The 16,092-nt window shown below is 41.6% G+C and overlaps 1 protein-coding gene across 1 annotated transcript in view; it reads left to right on the top strand.

Annotated features, from left to right (window-relative positions):
- The window catches only part of LOC311261286 (dynein axonemal heavy chain 2-like), a 49,471-nt gene extending 33,687 nt beyond the window's left edge, over positions 1-15,784 (top strand). Inside the window, exons 52-80 of the mRNA XM_084359785.1 lie at positions 16-155; positions 508-718; positions 960-1,076; positions 1,172-1,313; positions 2,492-2,661; positions 2,969-3,085; positions 3,237-3,401; positions 3,590-3,712; positions 4,569-4,717; positions 4,844-4,904; positions 5,354-5,504; positions 5,630-5,778; positions 6,015-6,148; positions 6,443-6,587; positions 6,773-6,972; positions 7,560-7,686; positions 8,046-8,232; positions 9,150-9,298; positions 9,535-9,718; positions 9,965-10,155; positions 10,349-10,540; positions 11,500-11,684; positions 12,179-12,413; positions 12,713-12,864; positions 13,217-13,331; positions 14,017-14,193; positions 14,520-14,594; positions 15,261-15,411; positions 15,616-15,784. Of these exons, the coding sequence (XP_084215911.1) occupies positions 16-155; positions 508-718; positions 960-1,076; positions 1,172-1,313; positions 2,492-2,661; positions 2,969-3,085; positions 3,237-3,401; positions 3,590-3,712; positions 4,569-4,717; positions 4,844-4,904; positions 5,354-5,504; positions 5,630-5,778; positions 6,015-6,148; positions 6,443-6,587; positions 6,773-6,972; positions 7,560-7,686; positions 8,046-8,232; positions 9,150-9,298; positions 9,535-9,718; positions 9,965-10,155; positions 10,349-10,540; positions 11,500-11,684; positions 12,179-12,413; positions 12,713-12,864; positions 13,217-13,331; positions 14,017-14,193; positions 14,520-14,594; positions 15,261-15,411; positions 15,616-15,770 (4,449 nt within the window). The 3' untranslated portion in view covers positions 15,771-15,784. The remainder of the gene's footprint in view (positions 1-15; positions 156-507; positions 719-959; positions 1,077-1,171; positions 1,314-2,491; positions 2,662-2,968; positions 3,086-3,236; positions 3,402-3,589; positions 3,713-4,568; positions 4,718-4,843; positions 4,905-5,353; positions 5,505-5,629; positions 5,779-6,014; positions 6,149-6,442; positions 6,588-6,772; positions 6,973-7,559; positions 7,687-8,045; positions 8,233-9,149; positions 9,299-9,534; positions 9,719-9,964; positions 10,156-10,348; positions 10,541-11,499; positions 11,685-12,178; positions 12,414-12,712; positions 12,865-13,216; positions 13,332-14,016; positions 14,194-14,519; positions 14,595-15,260; positions 15,412-15,615) is intronic.
- The last annotated feature ends 308 nt before the right edge of the window (positions 15,785-16,092 follow it).

Below are 16,092 nucleotides of genomic sequence, written 5' to 3'. Positions count from 1 at the left end.
TGCATGATGTTGTAGATCCAAACAAAGGTTGCCAGTGCCTTTGTGACCATACACCAGTCGGTAGCACAGGTGTCCAAAAGGATGAAGTTGGAGCTGCGGAGACATAATTATGTGACAGCCACCAACTACCTGAAGCTGGTGTCTGGATACAAGAAGTAGGCACCTTCAGACTTTCTCCTTTTCTTGTGTGTCTTTAGGGTCATGTAGCTGGTTAATGCAGATACACCATGCTGGTCCTGCTGTAGCACATGTATTAGGTGTGTTGGTTTGGGTAGTTTGGGTGTTACATGTATCAGATTAGAGCTAAATCAGATCAAGCAGAAGCATAAAACTAACCTGACTAATTTAGAAGATATTCACTTTACAGTTGCCATCTGTCCTCAACTACTTCAAGTTGTACTAACCCTCTGTGGCTAATTGCCCTGTATCTGTATTCAGTTCACTACATGTCTGTCAATCACAATAACATTGTCAATCATCTGATTGTGTTTTTGTGCGTCCATCCAGGCTGATGGCAGAGACATGCAGTGAACTAACGGAACAGGTGAGCAAGCTGCGTAACGGCCTTTTCAAGATCAATGACACACAGGAGAAGGTCGAGGCCATGTCTGTAGAGCTGGAGGAGGCCAAGAAGCAGGTGGTCGAGTTCCAGAGCCAGTGCGACGAGTACCTGGCCGTAATTTTACAGCAGACGTTTGAGGCTGACAAGCAGCAGAGGGTAAGCACCACTTACACCTTAACATGTACACAAATTATTAAGATGTAAAAGTAGAACTGAAAAGTAGTAGTTTATTAATGCACTTACATGGTTCACATCCACCTGACTTACCCAATGATCATATTGGATTAGAACAAATTTACATCTGTGGTTTATGTCTAGATGGTTGTGTGGTAGTTGGCTCATAGGAAAGAGGCATGTATCAGTCAATGACACATTGTTTGTGTGTGTTTGTGTTAAGGTGGTGACTGTGAACAGTGAACACATCAGAGCGGAAGAGTTACAGTGTAAAACCATGGCTGAAAGTGCACAGAGAGACCTGGAAGCGGCCCTGCCTGCCCTGGAAGAGGCCATGAAGGTAGATCTCTGTCCTGCTGATTGCTATAATCCTGCCTGTCACTCTGACCATTGGTAATTTTAACTTTACTTTATTTTACCTCTTTTTGCGCATAGGCTTTAGAGTCTCTGAACAAGAAGGACTTGGCTGAGATTCAGTCGTATGGCCGTCCCCCAGTACAAGTGGAGACAGTGATGCAGGCTGTGATGACCCTTCTGGGAAAAGAGCCTTCCTGGGCAGAGGCAAAGAGACAGCTGGGTGAGGAACAGTGCAGAGATTACAAATGGTTGAAAGAGAGTTTGATAAATAAACAAAGTAATTAGGAAAACTGAAGTACAGGTAGTTAAAGGTACAGTGTTTAATATATTGAGTATTTAGCGGCATCTAGCGGTGAGATTCCAGATTGCAACACTCCTGTGCTCACCTCTCCCTTTCTGAATATGCTCCAGAAGCTATGGTGGCCCTCACGGACAAGAAACTAACTTTCTAAATATGGACTCGTCCACAACAGCGTTGAGTATTTCTACTAATTCAAGTGATGAGGTGAAGATGTATTTAGTTATTTAGTCTATAAAACTATAGGTTATAACTAAAAACAACTTGGTGATGAGTGGACTTAAAGTCATACTTTGACTCCCAGCCCTAAATATCTTTGTTAGTTATCGCTCCATGTGTTGGAATAATAAATCTAAATAAATCTTGCTAACGCAACGTTACCACCAGCTCTTTGAGAGGCACAAACTGAGGCTACAGTGTGCTAAAATTTTACGTTATACATGGCGGCATTTCTTTTCAGTGAGACTAATGTACTGCTAATAAAAATTGTACATTATCTAGGTTTTGTACCATTAGCAGCGAAATGTGAAAGGCCCTCACTAGTGCCAGGTTTGTCTACTCTGGGCTACTGTAGAAGCATGGCGGTGCAACATGGCGACCTCTGTGGACGGAGACCCGCTCCCTATTTAGATATACGGCTCATTCTAAAGTAATGAAAACACAAAGACTCTTATTTTCAGGTGATTATACACTAAATAAAACATACTTATGAATATTATATTCCATTTCTGCCAAGTCTGTTCTGCTAGATGCCACTACATATTACACACTGTACCTTTTAGGGCAAATTAAACACACTCTTTATACACACTCAGACTTTAGTTTGGTAATATCAACCAGATTATCACAAATTCAAAAGGGTTATTTAATATAATTTGGCACTGCGGTACTCTCCTTTTTTTTTTCCTCTGCTGAGCATTCAATGGCAGCGCACGTGTCGTAGATACAACAAAGGTTTAAAACAGGATGGCACCTTTTCCCTTTGAAAGCAATGGTTCTTCAGAAATGTATCAAAATGAAAGCCACATATAAGAGCAATTGGGTTAAAAAACGATTTTCTTGGTTTTCTGACCTATGTGACTTTGAATTGTTTCTGGCAGGAGACTCCAACTTCATCAAAACATTGGTTAATTTTGACAAGGACAATATATCGGACAGTGTGTTGAAGAAGGTTGGTCAGTACTGCAGACAGGTAGACTTCCATCCAAACATTATTGGCAAAGTGTCACTGGCTGCAAAGTCCCTCTGCATGTGGGTCAGAGCCATGGAGGTAACATACACTTGAACACACACACAAACACACACACACACACACACACACACACACGCCCGCTTACAGATAGGAACAATCAGCAAAAACTTACAAGTGCACATAATAATTTGTAATAAATAATTGTTTTAATAATTTCTTATGCACGCAGATTATAGTACTAACAAACCCACTGTACCGCATAGCAGCAATGCACTTAGCAGTAAGGGAGAAATCACAAAACAATGAGGCTCCTTTTTGTTAAATTGTTACATGAACAGGAAAAAAGGGAAATCTAAATCCTTGGATATTTACACTTTTCATCCAGGTTTATGGGTGCATCTACGGGATGATGGCGCCAAAGCGGGCCCAACTGAACACTGCCACAGCCCAACTAGCAGAGAAACAATCTGCACTGGCTGAGGCTCAGGAAGAATTGCGAGAGGTATGGAATCCAGCACATCTAGGAAGTCAAGTCTGTATATGAGTGTGAAAAAAAAAAAAAAGCAGCATTGTGATTAGTCCAATGTACAATATGACAAGATAATTTTAATGATTTATTATAATGCTTTGTGTGTGTCTTTGTGTTTGTGCAGGTGGGGGAGAAGATAGACCAGCTGAAAAAGCAGCGCGGTGAGAAGTTGGCAATGAACACGAGATTGAGCAAGAAATCCCAGGAGATGGAGGAGAGACTGGACCAAGCTGACAAACTGGTGACTGAACTTGCTGGAGAGAGGGTCCGCTGGGAGGAGAGACTACCTGTAGGCCATACACATACACAACAAAAATAATAATCCTTCATCTGCTTTGACCTAAATTTGGTCGTTTCAAGCCAACATCTGTGTAGGTGCACACAGGCATACATATGTAATTTGTGTGTGTGTGTTTGTGTGTGTGTGTGTGTGTGTGTGTGTGTGTGTGTGTGTGTGTGTGTTTGTTTGTGTTGCAGGGTCTTGAGGAAAACATGAGGTACCTGGTAGGAGACTGTTTGTTAGCAGCATCCTACCTGGCCTACATGGGACCCTTCCTTTCAAACTATAGAGATGAGCTGCTTGCCATCTGGATGAAAGAGGTGAGACACATGCATAGTTAAAAGCTTGCCCACATTCACTGAAAGCGATAGTTGATCCAATGGCGCACTAATGGCATCAGATTTAAAGCCCCCCCTCCAGGGTATTGTGTGTTGATGAGCCACGCTGTTCGCAAATATTTTTGGACAAATAATTTAATTTTGCGCTCAAAGTCACAAAATTATTTTTTTTGCTAACACAGAGTGATGTCGTATGACTAGATGAGTAGAATCTGGGAGTCATACGTCCTCCTCCAATAGAGATCATAAAAACAGCTTGGCTGCTTCAAGAAAGCGAGATAGCTACCGTGACTGTGTTCAGAGCAGACCTGTGTTTGTGACCGGAGCAAAGGGGAAATTTAGCAGAGAAGTTTTCTAATGGCAGTTAATGTACAGTACAGGTCACAGTTTGACCATGAATAAACTCTGCAGCTCCTCAATACACAAGAAAACCTTCTGTTTGAGTGATAGCTTTCACTATCCCTGCTAATATCAGCTTGTCCATGCTAATATCGATGCTGTCGCTAATCCATGTTAGTGATGTTCATCTTCATAGAAAGGCTGTCACAAACGTAGACACATGGAAAATGTGTCAAACCCAAGTGTCAAGTAAGTTTCATGCACCTCATAATGCTTTTGATGCACGTTTAGCCACTTCAAAACGTGAAGTGTCAGACACTTTCATTGGGTTTGGCCCTTTACTTTCTCTCCTTCTACTAGCAAGTCTTGAAGGAGAAGTGTCCTCTTAAAATGTTAAATTGTTTATGAATTTATGGTTGTATTTCCAATGTTTAACCCATATTTTTTTCCTACTGTCTGTCTTTCTTTTGTGTTTGCACTCCGTGTATGCTCTCCTCAGTTACAGGACTTAGAGATCCCATGCACACCAGGGTTCAGTTTTGCAGTTTTTCTGTCGAAGCCTATAGCCGTGAGGGACTGGAACATTCAGGGCCTGCCCACTGATGCATTCTCTACTGAGAATGGAGTTATCATTACTCAGGGAAACCGGTCAGTACATGTGGATGCCATTTGCTGTAACAGTAAACAAATTAGGTCAAAATGCATTTGGGTTTGTATTTCTTGGATTTGGATTTGGCTATATTGACTTGTTTTATGTCTTTTCCTTCTTTCAAGATGGCCGCTGATAGTGGATCCTCAAGGCCAAGCTCTGAAGTGGATCAAGAATATGGAGATGGTGAGAGTAAGTCTTGACTCAGCCAATCCTGTCCTGATTAAAACTGAGTGACTGGTATTAACCATTAATTTTGGAAGGTTACATTTCTGGAACAATCATAAATATTGTATATTTAAGTGTTTATGTAGGAAAAACAGATTTGTGTTTAAGGTGTTCCATACATGACGGGAATACATTTGAATTCAACAAATAAATCAGTATATTAACAGCTAATAGTAATCAGTATTTCACATTTTGTTTCTCAAATTAATAATAATTAATAATTATCATTTTTAGAGTTGTCTAACTGTTTCTGATGCAGTTTGTATGTGTGTGTGTGTTACAGGCTGTATTTCTGTTGCCGTTTTTATTTTGCAAAAGAGACTGATGATGAGTCAGGTAGACTTCTAGATTAAATAAAACGTACTTATGATGTATTTCTCTTTCTGTCCTCCTGTCCACATGTGCAGGGTCTCAAAGTAATAGACTTTCAGATGCCAGACTACCTGCAGGTACTGGAGAACGCAATCCAGTGTGGGAATCCAGTTTTGCTACAAAATGTCGAGGAGGAGTTGGAGCCTTCTCTCAACCCACTTTTTAAGAAGTCTCTGACACACAAAGGTCACACACACACACACACACACACACACACACACACACAGAAATTCACAAATTATTTTTCTGAAGAAAACAGTCAGCTAACTCATTGTGTGTGTGGGTGTACATTTGCGTGCATGGTTTTCTAGGTGGCAGGCTGCTGTTGAAGCTAGGTGATAAGGAGGTGGAGTACAATCCAGAGTTTCGTTTGTACATCACCACCAAGCTGTCTAACCCCCACTACACACCAGAGATTTCTACAAAGACCAACATAGTAAACTTCGCTATCAAGGAGCAGGTCTGTGTGTGTGTGTGTGTGTGTGTGTGTGTGTGTGTGTGTGTGTGTGTGTGTGTGTGTGTGTGTGTGTGAGACTGTATATCTGTGAATGTTTGTGTCTTCTACATGTTTTGCCTCTAGTTCCCTATTGTCTATGTTACTCTGATACTCTACCAGTGTGTGTATCCTCATTTGTGTGCAGGTACAGTTTGAGAGTATGAGCTGCTGCCTTTAATTGTCTGTTTGTGTGTGTGCAGGGTCTGGAAGCCCAGCTACTGGGAATTGTTGTGGGTAAGGAGCGTCCAGAGCTAGAGGGACAGATGGACACTCTGCTGATCAGCATTGCCTCTGGCAAGAAAAGCCTGCAGGAGCTAGAGGATGAGATCCTCAGGTTGTTGAGCTGACTGTTTTGGAAACTGTCACCTTTCACATTTTTCATACATATATTATTATCACATATTATTAGTAGTCGAATGAAAGTTCCTTGCTGCTGCTTTGCAGGATTATGTGACTCATTTTTATAACAAGCAGTTTTAAACTTCATTTTCTGATGTATGTGAACCCTTATGCGTTTTTCTTTCTTCTTTTTCTATCATGCTTAGTAAGCAGTGTGGCAGTGTTTTGTTGGATTTATATTCATAGATTTATTTAAAATGTATTTGTGCACGTGTGTCTGCTCAACCAGGCTGCTGAATGAGGCGACTGGCTCACTGCTGGATGATGTGCAGCTGGTGAACACCCTCCAGACAAGCAAAGGGACAGCCACTGAGGTCTCAGAGCAGCTGAAGAGCAGTGAACAGACCAAGATCAAGCTCGACTCTGCTAGAGAGGTCAGGTGTATAGATGAAGTGATTCTGAGGGGATTTTATAATAAATTAAATACCTTTTATGTTTTGGACCATTAGTAAGACAAAGTAAGTATAAGCTATCACTGGGGTTTTTGTGGAAAATTGTGACATGCATTTCTTATTCATTTTAGACGACATATTTAATGAAATTTAATTTCTCTTAATAGGCCTACCGCCCATGTGCCCAACGGGCCTCTATTCTCTTCTTCATCCTAAATGACATGGTCCGCATTGACCCGATGTACCAGTTCTCACTGGATGCCTACATTAACTTGTTCACTCTCAGCATAAAAAAGAGCAAGCGCAGCCACAACCTGGAGGAAAGGATTACCAACCTCAATGACTACCACACATACGCAGTATACAAGTAAGCAAGGATGCAGCAAGAGATCTCTTTTTATAAGCCATGTGTTCATGCAGGTATTTGTGGGTCAAGTGAATTCCAGTCATATAAGGTTTTGTACAGACAGAGAAAGATCAATACTCTTATTTATGATGTACAACCAAGCTGTTCAAGTATGCTGCGTGAAATAGATGGATGGGCTGCATAAAGGAAAAGGGGCTTTATAAGTTGCCCCAGTGTCTTGCTCAGCAACACTTTTACAGGTGGACTGGAGGAGCCAGTTATTAAACCACCAACCCTGCATTTAGTGGACAACCTGTTCTGTTTCCTGTGCAAATAATGCAAATATCCAAATACTGAACAAGTGAAAAAGAGCTTTTTTTTTAGGTGTATGTTACCCCAAAAGTTACCTTGAACTGAAACATACTGTAGTGTCACAGACCTTAATGGTACAGCAGCAAGCGACAGTGTCCTTGATGAAGACGTTTATGTCCTAACTTACCAGTTTGTTTACAAATTGCCATTTTTTTGATGGTGTTATCAGTCAAAAACATTAACTTCGTCTGTGGAGTTACTTGAGCTACAGTAACTCAGTGTGTTTTCCTCTGCAGGTACGCATGTCTTGGTCTGTTTGAGGTCCACAAACTGCTCTTCAGCTTCCAGATGTATGCCAAAATCTTGGAGGTGGCTGGCAAACTCAACATGGATGAGTACAACTTCTTCCTCCGAGGAGGACTCGTAAGAAAACACAGAACACACACAAACATCTTCTTTTTGCTTGATTTGATTTGAGATAATCCAACAAGATACAACCTTTTATATAAGCATAGAGAACGCTTAATGACCCAAAAGACATTCTGTAATCAAATGCTGAGCCATATAGAAGTAATCCTTCCCCTCAAAGACAATGTGTTTCCCCAAACTTGCCATAGCCATTGGGAGATTTTTCTCACAACTTACCTTCTTCACCAGTGCATTGTGTTGACATACCTGGGTCAGGTCTGATACTGTATCATTGATCTATTAGTGGGATTGGTTATTGGTACACTGATGGAAGCAGAGTTTGATTCCTGATAAATTGATGGGTGTGATTCTAGCTACTTAATAAGAAGGGTCCGATGGACAACCCCTGTACCAGTTGGCTGGCAGACAGCAGCTGGGACAACATCACAGAGCTGGATAAGCTGCCCGATTTCCACGGCATCATGGTCTCCTTTGAAGAGTACCCCCGACACTGGAAGCTTTGGTTCACAAGCACTGAGCCAGAGAAAGCCACACTACCAGGTTTGTGTGTCTGTGTGTGGAGGATTTATTTTTCTTTTGTATTGTGTTACTGAAGAAAATTCTTCCCAGTAAGAACTATGAAAACAAATCATACACTTACAGGGTGGCTGTATGGCTGTGTATATAAGTATGTAACACTGTGACAATAGAGAGTGTATTACCTTAAAATGCTTTCTGTATTTGATTGGTGTGGGTGTACAGGCGTCATATCCCTCTAAAGATTTGTGACAACTGAGGTTATTTTAACTGTGTAAGATTTAGAGGGATTTAGGGTCAGAAATGGAATATAATATTCATAAAGTTTTCATTAGTGTATAATCACCTGATATTAAAAATCGTTGTGTTTTCGTTACCTTAAATATACCCTTTTAAATCTACAGAGGAAGTGGGTCGTCCTCCAATTAAATCCCCAAAGAATATATCAATAAATAACGTAATAACGTAAAAAAACGTAATAAAAAGAGACTGGTCTTTCCAACAACATAGATGCTGTTTAGTGTTTGCACACCAAACCATGGCTTCATAGTAGAGTAGTCCAGCTTATTTGACATGTTATATGACTTCAACAAAGACAAGAATGCCCAGACTGAATCTGTGGGCATATTAGATGGCGTTTTTGTGTTTAATTTCAAGGATACAAGGTCACTTTGTTATAGGAAAACAGTTCAGGAACTCCATCTATGAGCTAGACTTTGAATATTCAGTGACTTAAGCATTACCTCAGAAGCATTATTTTGTAAAGCATTACCTCAGAAGCGCTTTATACTTCTTTCAGCCTTTCCCCTCATTGTATTTGTTGTTCAGTTAACCCCCCCTTTTAACTTTCAACTCTCCTAATATTCCACATCATGTTAATAATTCATCTCCTTCACTGCTTTATTCCCTGGCTTTACCCCTCCCCTCTGTTTTCCTTCTAGGTGATTGGGAGACCAAATGTAATCAGTTCCAGAAGATGCTGATCGTGCGCTCCCTGCGTCAGGACCGTGTCTCTGTGTGCGTCACCTCCTTAATTGTCAACAACCTCGGCCCTCGCTTTGTGGAGCCGCCTGTCTTGGACATGAAGGCTGTGAGTGTCATCTGTTATCTTTTTAATCCCTATTGCTTTTTCTGTCCTCAGTTTAAGTTTTGAAGCCTTAAATGTGAACGAAACAAATGTTTTTGCATTTAACTTGTGTGATTAGATATAACTGTAGCTGACTTGAAAACTCAATTTCACAAAGCCCATCTCAGTGTTTCTGTAAGGTGTCAAGTAAGTTACCCATGTTGGCTCATCCATTCTCACTTTCTCTGGCCCTTACCCAGGTTGTGGAGGAATCCACCAGCAGGACTCCTCTGATCTTTGTTCTGTCTCCTGGGGTGGATCCCACAGGAGCCCTGCTGCAGCTGGCTGAAGCATCTGGCATGAGTGCTCACTTCCGTGCTCTCTCTCTGGGCCAGGGACAGGCTCCCATCGCCAAGACCATGATAGAGGAGGGCATCAAGAATGGTAAAACACCATCTTTGCTCTGTCTTTCTACCTTCTATTCTGTCTCAGATTCATTGTTATTTTATTCACCCGCGGCTGTTTTTGTTACTTTCTTAAGTCACTTGTTCTTTACAAGGTGTACTTGGAATTATGCATTTCTTCCTCTCATGGTCACTCCAAGATTACCCAAGGACACAAAGCCAACTAAACATGATGTACCAAATCTAAACAAGTTATATCAGCTTAGCTATCTTTTTCTCTGCCCAGGTCACTGGGTGTTTCTTGCCAACTGCCACCTCTCTCTCTCATGGATGCCTGAGCTGGACAAGCTGGTGGAGCAGCTACAGGTGCAGAAGCCCCATCCAAACTTCAGACTCTGGCTCAGCTCTGCGCCACATCCCGAATTTCCCATTACGGTCCTGCAGGCCGGCATCAAGATATCCACTGAACCGCCAAAGGTGCATACAGATTTCCATACTTGAGATATCTACTTTACAGGCAAACTGTATATACTGTACATGATCTACATGCCAACACGCTTACATGGAAGTTCTTTGTACATTGAGTTTTATTTACTTACACATACAGTAAGATATACATCTAACACGTAACAGCCTCCACAGTGTTAACACCACCCCCTGTTGTCCTCAGGGTGTGAAAGCCAACATGAAGCATCTGTACCAACTGGTGACAGAGGATCAGTTCAACAGCTGCTCAAGACCCGCCTTCTACAAGAAGCTGCTTTTTTCCCTCTGCTTTTTTCACAGCATCCTGCTGGAAAGGAAGAAGTTTTTACAGCTGGGCTGGAACATTGTCTATGGCTTCAACGATTCTGACTTTGAGGTCAGGACCTTGTCCGTTACCGAAGGAATCAGTGAAAGATGTTAGAAAAAACAGAGCAAAAATAGAAACTCTCTTGTTCATTCCAGTGAAGATGTTGATGGTGACGACTGAATCATGCGGTCAAGATAATCAGGATGGAGTTGTGGTTTTGACAGAAATGACTGATTAACTAGAATGTTTTTGTTAGTTTCTTTTAATTTTATTTAATAGGGACGATGCAGTTTTAGTTCCACAACTGATGTGCTGCAAAGAGTTTATAGCTGTTGCTAATTTTCAAAACTTGTCCCTAGTTGGGCTTCTACATTTACAGTATAATGAAAATATAGTCATCAGTATCATAAAACCGCAATACACAATAAAACAATACTTCAATACACATATACATCAATGTACAAATAGCTCTGGTTTGCTTTTTAGACGGCATTTACTCTGATAGATTTGAAAGTTAATTTGAGAATACAAAAATTAGTAAAACTCTCAAAGCTCAGTAGATTGTATCTTTTCAGTACGTCACAGTGATGGCACTGGAAGGGCTTTAATCCATTATATTAAGATGTAATGTGTCTGGTTGTGGACGATGATGCTTGAGTCCAGACTCAATACAATATGAAAAATGAGAAGAAATCATAAAGTGCATAATAATTGGGCTGCCTGAGTGGGTGTATAGTACCTGATTAATTTGAAACAATTAGGGTTGGTCTTAACTGTATCATTGACCTCTACCATTTATTCATTATGTAGCTTTATTTTAAAAATTGTAAAAAATCTGATCTGGAAAGTTAGACTAATAAGTAATGACAGTTAAGTTAAAATGTATGCCACTGAATCCCATTTTTTGCATTTGTTAACATCACCTCCTCTCCAGTCTATTTATACTGTTCCTGTCTACAGAGAATTTTGACTTTCCATTTGCATTTCAAAGTCAGTCTGTTCAAATAATCGTCTTCATGCCCCTCTAGGTGAGTGAGAGTCTGCTGAGACTGTACCTGGATGAATACAAGGAGATTCCCTGGGATGCACTCAAGTACCTCATTGCCGAGGTCAACTATGGAGGTCATGTCACGGATGAGTGGGACAGACGTCTTCTAACCACATACATCAATGACTACTTCTGTGATGCTGCCATAAACCAGCCCTCCTTCAAGTAAGAGACACTGTAACACAAATACACACTCACACAAGCAGTATAAATTAGAGTACACGCTGCTACTGAGTTACTTAAAGTAGATTCTTTGTCATTTATATTGTGAGGGTTTGTTTCATTGCTGTACGTGCATTATTATATCAAAGTTTAGTAGATGAGATGAAAATACTGTCTGCGTTGTGGATTATGAGGGAAAAACACTGTGTTCCAAAAGTCCTTGAAAGCTGTTTGCCATTAAAACAGTGTGTCCAAAGTAATGAAACAAGTCAAATGAAGATGCGATATCCTCCAGCCTCTGATAGCTATCTTTCTAGTAAGACAGGTTATATGCATATGTCCAGCATTAGCTACTTATATATTATGAGGTGTTACAGATTGGAGAATATACATTCTAATTATATACATGATAATTTTCTAATGTATTATTGTACCAAATGTCATCAATAAATGTATATCACTGACTTTGCATTCTGTCAACGCCCTTTATCTGTCAGGCTGTCCACCATATCCTCCTATTACATCCCCTGTGATGGTCCCCAGTCCTCGTACAAGGAATATATCCGCATGCTGCCGTCCACAGAGCACCCTGAGGTGTTTGGCCAGCACTCAAATGCCGACATTGCAAGCCAGATGGCAGAAACCAAGACGCTGTTCGACACCCTGCTCTCCCTGCAGCCCCAGGTCACCAGTACCACTGCTTTGGGGGCCACGCCCAGTAGAGAAGATAAGGTGAGGGGGAGCAAGGTGGATGAGGGGAGGGCAGAGATCACTAGTTAAATGGAAATACACAGGGTAGGATGAGAACAACAATTTTATATCTACGACATAATCGAGCAGTATACAGGGCCAAGCGTCATCTCCATTAAAGAGTCTGTAGAGTATTCAGGTTAATTTTAGCATCTTCATTCAGTTAAAGGTTGGAACATTCTAACTTCTTTGCCCTCTTTAAATCTAATTGTCATTACTGTTTATGGCATTAAATAACCTGTCTTATCTGCTTCTGTACAACGTTTCATTGGTGCTTCCAGGTTTTAGAGATGCTGTCAGACATACGTGATGAAATACCATCACTGATCAACCATGAGGGCACCAGGTTGCTAGTCCAGGGCAACCCCACACCTCTTAATGTGGTCCTGCTGCAAGAGATCCAGAGATACACCTCTCTGCTGGACACCATCATGTATGAACTGTGTGTGTGTGTGTGCTTGTATGTGTTTTGAAACCAACAGTTTCTAATGGGATGGTGGTGACTGTGTGTGTTATGTTATCAAGTAGAAATGGTTAAATTCCTTCATGAAAAGAGGGCTGTGCATTAAGAAACTTGGGAAAGACTTTAGCCTGTTTTCCAGATAAAATGAATTGCATGTGTTAGTTTGTAGAGAATTATGTTGAGCAGTTCATGAGCTCTGGTCAATCCGAGCCTGTAAGTTACAGACCAGGAAGCGGTGACTACGAAACACCTACAGTGTACACCTACAATATAAATGACTGCTTGTTGCTTGTTGCTGTGACTGTGTGTGTTTCTGTGTTAGGTTGTCCCTGGTGGAGCTGGAGAAGGGGATCAAAGGCTTAGTGGTGATGTCATCTAGTTTGGAGGAGACCTTCAACTGCATCTGTGATGGCAGAGTACCACCGCTGTGGGAGAAGGTACCACAAATCCTTCAAAACATGTTCTTTTGAGACTGCAGAAGTTGAACACAAATATCCTTGACTGGATTTATTCTCTCGTTATCTTTTCTCTACTGCTTGACGCACAAGCTTCAGCTTTGTACTATATGCACTTACACTTACTGTAAGTGTAAGTGGAGGACATTCAGGAATAAAGAGAGTAAACCTTTTAATTGTTATTGTGCATATCCACTGGATCCTCAGGAAGTCACCATCTATTATCTGCCCTCGTGTGCAGCCACAATACCCAGTTGAGTCTGGCAGTAAGGCGATCGCCTCCCATTCTGTTAAGATAAGTTTTCTCCCCAACATGAGGATGTCTGAACCCAGTCTGCCTGAGGTGCAGACAAGGATTTTAGAGGGAGAGGATCACCCAAGACAAACAAGCTTGGACAGAATGGGATGCCTAATTTAAGGATCATTTTGATATTCTCATATACAGCAGACCAGAATTTTTGTGCAACGGGGCAGGACCACATGCCTGAGACCAAATGCATAATAATATAGTGATAGATTAGGAATACCAAGGCCACCCTGGTCCACCAATTTAGGGCAATGTAAAGTCACAATGCTACTGTACTAAACTTATCTTGTTCCCACAGTTGGGGAGCATGAAATGACTGTAGATTAGCCATGTCCGTCTCTCTCTGTCTCTGTCCACTAGGCGTACCCCTCACTGAAGCCCCTGGCAGCATGGACCAGGGATCTCTGCCAGCGAGTCAATCAGTTTGCACACTGGGCAGAGACAACCCAGCCACCCGACTTGTTCTGGCTCTCCGGCTTCACCTCTCCACACGGTTTCCTCACCGCTGTCCTGCAGTCCCACGCTCGACAGCACAACGTGAGAGTTCAAACCTTTTACTGACAATTATTTTTGTTTTAATTTTCACAGTACACATAATACACATCTTAAACCACAGTGGGAAACAATTGTTTTCAGATTAACAGTGCGGTCTCCTTGTGTTGGTTTGCCGGCTCATCACTCCTTTCCCAAGCTCTTTTTTGTCCATACATTAATCTCAGCCAACAACCACCACACTTCATGCCGTACACGAGGAAACTTGAGTAATTTATCCGATAGATATTTATTCATATCTGTCATTTGAAAAATCTGTTCCAATATGACTTTTGAGCAACCGTTAACATTGTGTGAAACTCTCCTTGCAGATATCAGTGGACACGCTGTCTTGGGAGTTTATAGTGTCCACTGTGGATGACAGCAACCTCCCTTACCCGGCCAAGGTGAGTCCCTTGACACACATTTCTATTTCCATATAGATTTCCACAGACACCACTTTTCTGCTTTCAGCTGTCACCGCCACCTTCCATCACATTTGTCATGTCAACTCAAATATTGCTGAAAACGCATAATCAGCCAAAGCAGTACACCACTTGCGCCGTTTTCTTCCCATTCATCAAATCTTTAATTCCATTTACGAAGCAGAATTGCTGTCATTGTAGCTCTTTACTCCTCACTCACTTATTTTTTCCTGTATAGACTCTTCTGAATGTCCTGTCACTACTCTGTCCTTTTTCTCTATTTTACCTCCCTATACTACTCCAAAACCTTTTCACACTTCCAGGCCTTCCTGCCTTTTGTGCTCTTTCCCATTTTCTTCTTTTTATCTCTATGACTATATTTCCTTCCAAACTGATCTTTATTTCTTTCCTTTCTCCCTTTTCTCTTCCTTCCTTTTCTCTTTCTTCCAGTTGCCTGTCTCATGTCCCTCCTCCTCCAGCCCCTCTTCTCCTCAACAGCAGTTTTTGCCCCTTCTCTTCGGTCACTCCTTCCTTCTGCCCTCTCGCCTCCATCTTTCTCTTGTTTTAAACCTTCCTGATTGCCCCCTACCTTTTTCTTCCTTGTTAGTCTGCTAATTCCCTCCCTTCCCTTGCTTCTCCCCCCTCCAGGATGGAGTATACATCCGAGGTTTGTACCTAGAGGGGGCTGGTTGGGACAAGAAGAACTCCTGTCTGGTGGAAGCAGAACCCATGCAGATGGTCTGTCCCATGCCCACCATCCACTTCAAACCTGTGGAAAACCGCAAGAAGAGGGCCAGGGGTGAGTTGTTTCAGAACTTCTGCCAAGGACATCCTTCCTCCAATCGTCTGTCCGTCTTCTTTCTATTGAAACACTTCTTTGTTTGATTGTAACTTTTATTATCTTTGGTTTATTGTTTATTTCCATCTGTTTGTATGTTGTTTGTGATGTCATGCCCTGTGGTTTTGCTGTCTGAACTCTCTCTCTTTCGCTTTCTCTCTGTAGGTATGTACCTGTGTCCCTGCTACTTGTTCCCGGTGCGTTCAGGCGGGGCAGGCCGAGCCTCTTTTGTGGTCTGTGTGGAGCTGAAATCCGGAGCAGTAAACCCAGACCACTGGGTCAAGAGAGGGACTGCTCTTGTCATGAGCCTGAACAAATAAATAGCTCAACCTTTTTGGGGTTTTTTTTTCAGATCCGACAACACACACACATTTCACACGCATGCACATTGTACACCACTGACCTTACTGAATTCGACACCCCATATAATTACATTAAAATTCAATAAAAACATTAATTTGATGATTTAGTTTAGTTAAATATGTTTGAATCTAGTTTAATAAAGCGTTTTTTAAAAGATAAACATGGTGTTGTCTCCCATTTTTGTCGTGTTATGGGGGCTTGTCCATTTAGGCCATTTTAGTTGAAAAAGCTGGTTTTGGCTCTGCTTTTTCACCAGGCCTGTGTTAGTCGTGGGTGTTT

This window comes from Pagrus pagrus (assembly GCF_965226575.1).
Source record: "Pagrus pagrus genome assembly, chromosome: 8".
Lineage (NCBI taxonomy): Eukaryota > Metazoa > Chordata > Actinopteri > Spariformes > Sparidae > Pagrus > Pagrus pagrus.
Note: the sequence above shows the minus strand (reverse complement) of the source record. Positions and strands in the feature narration are given on the sequence as shown.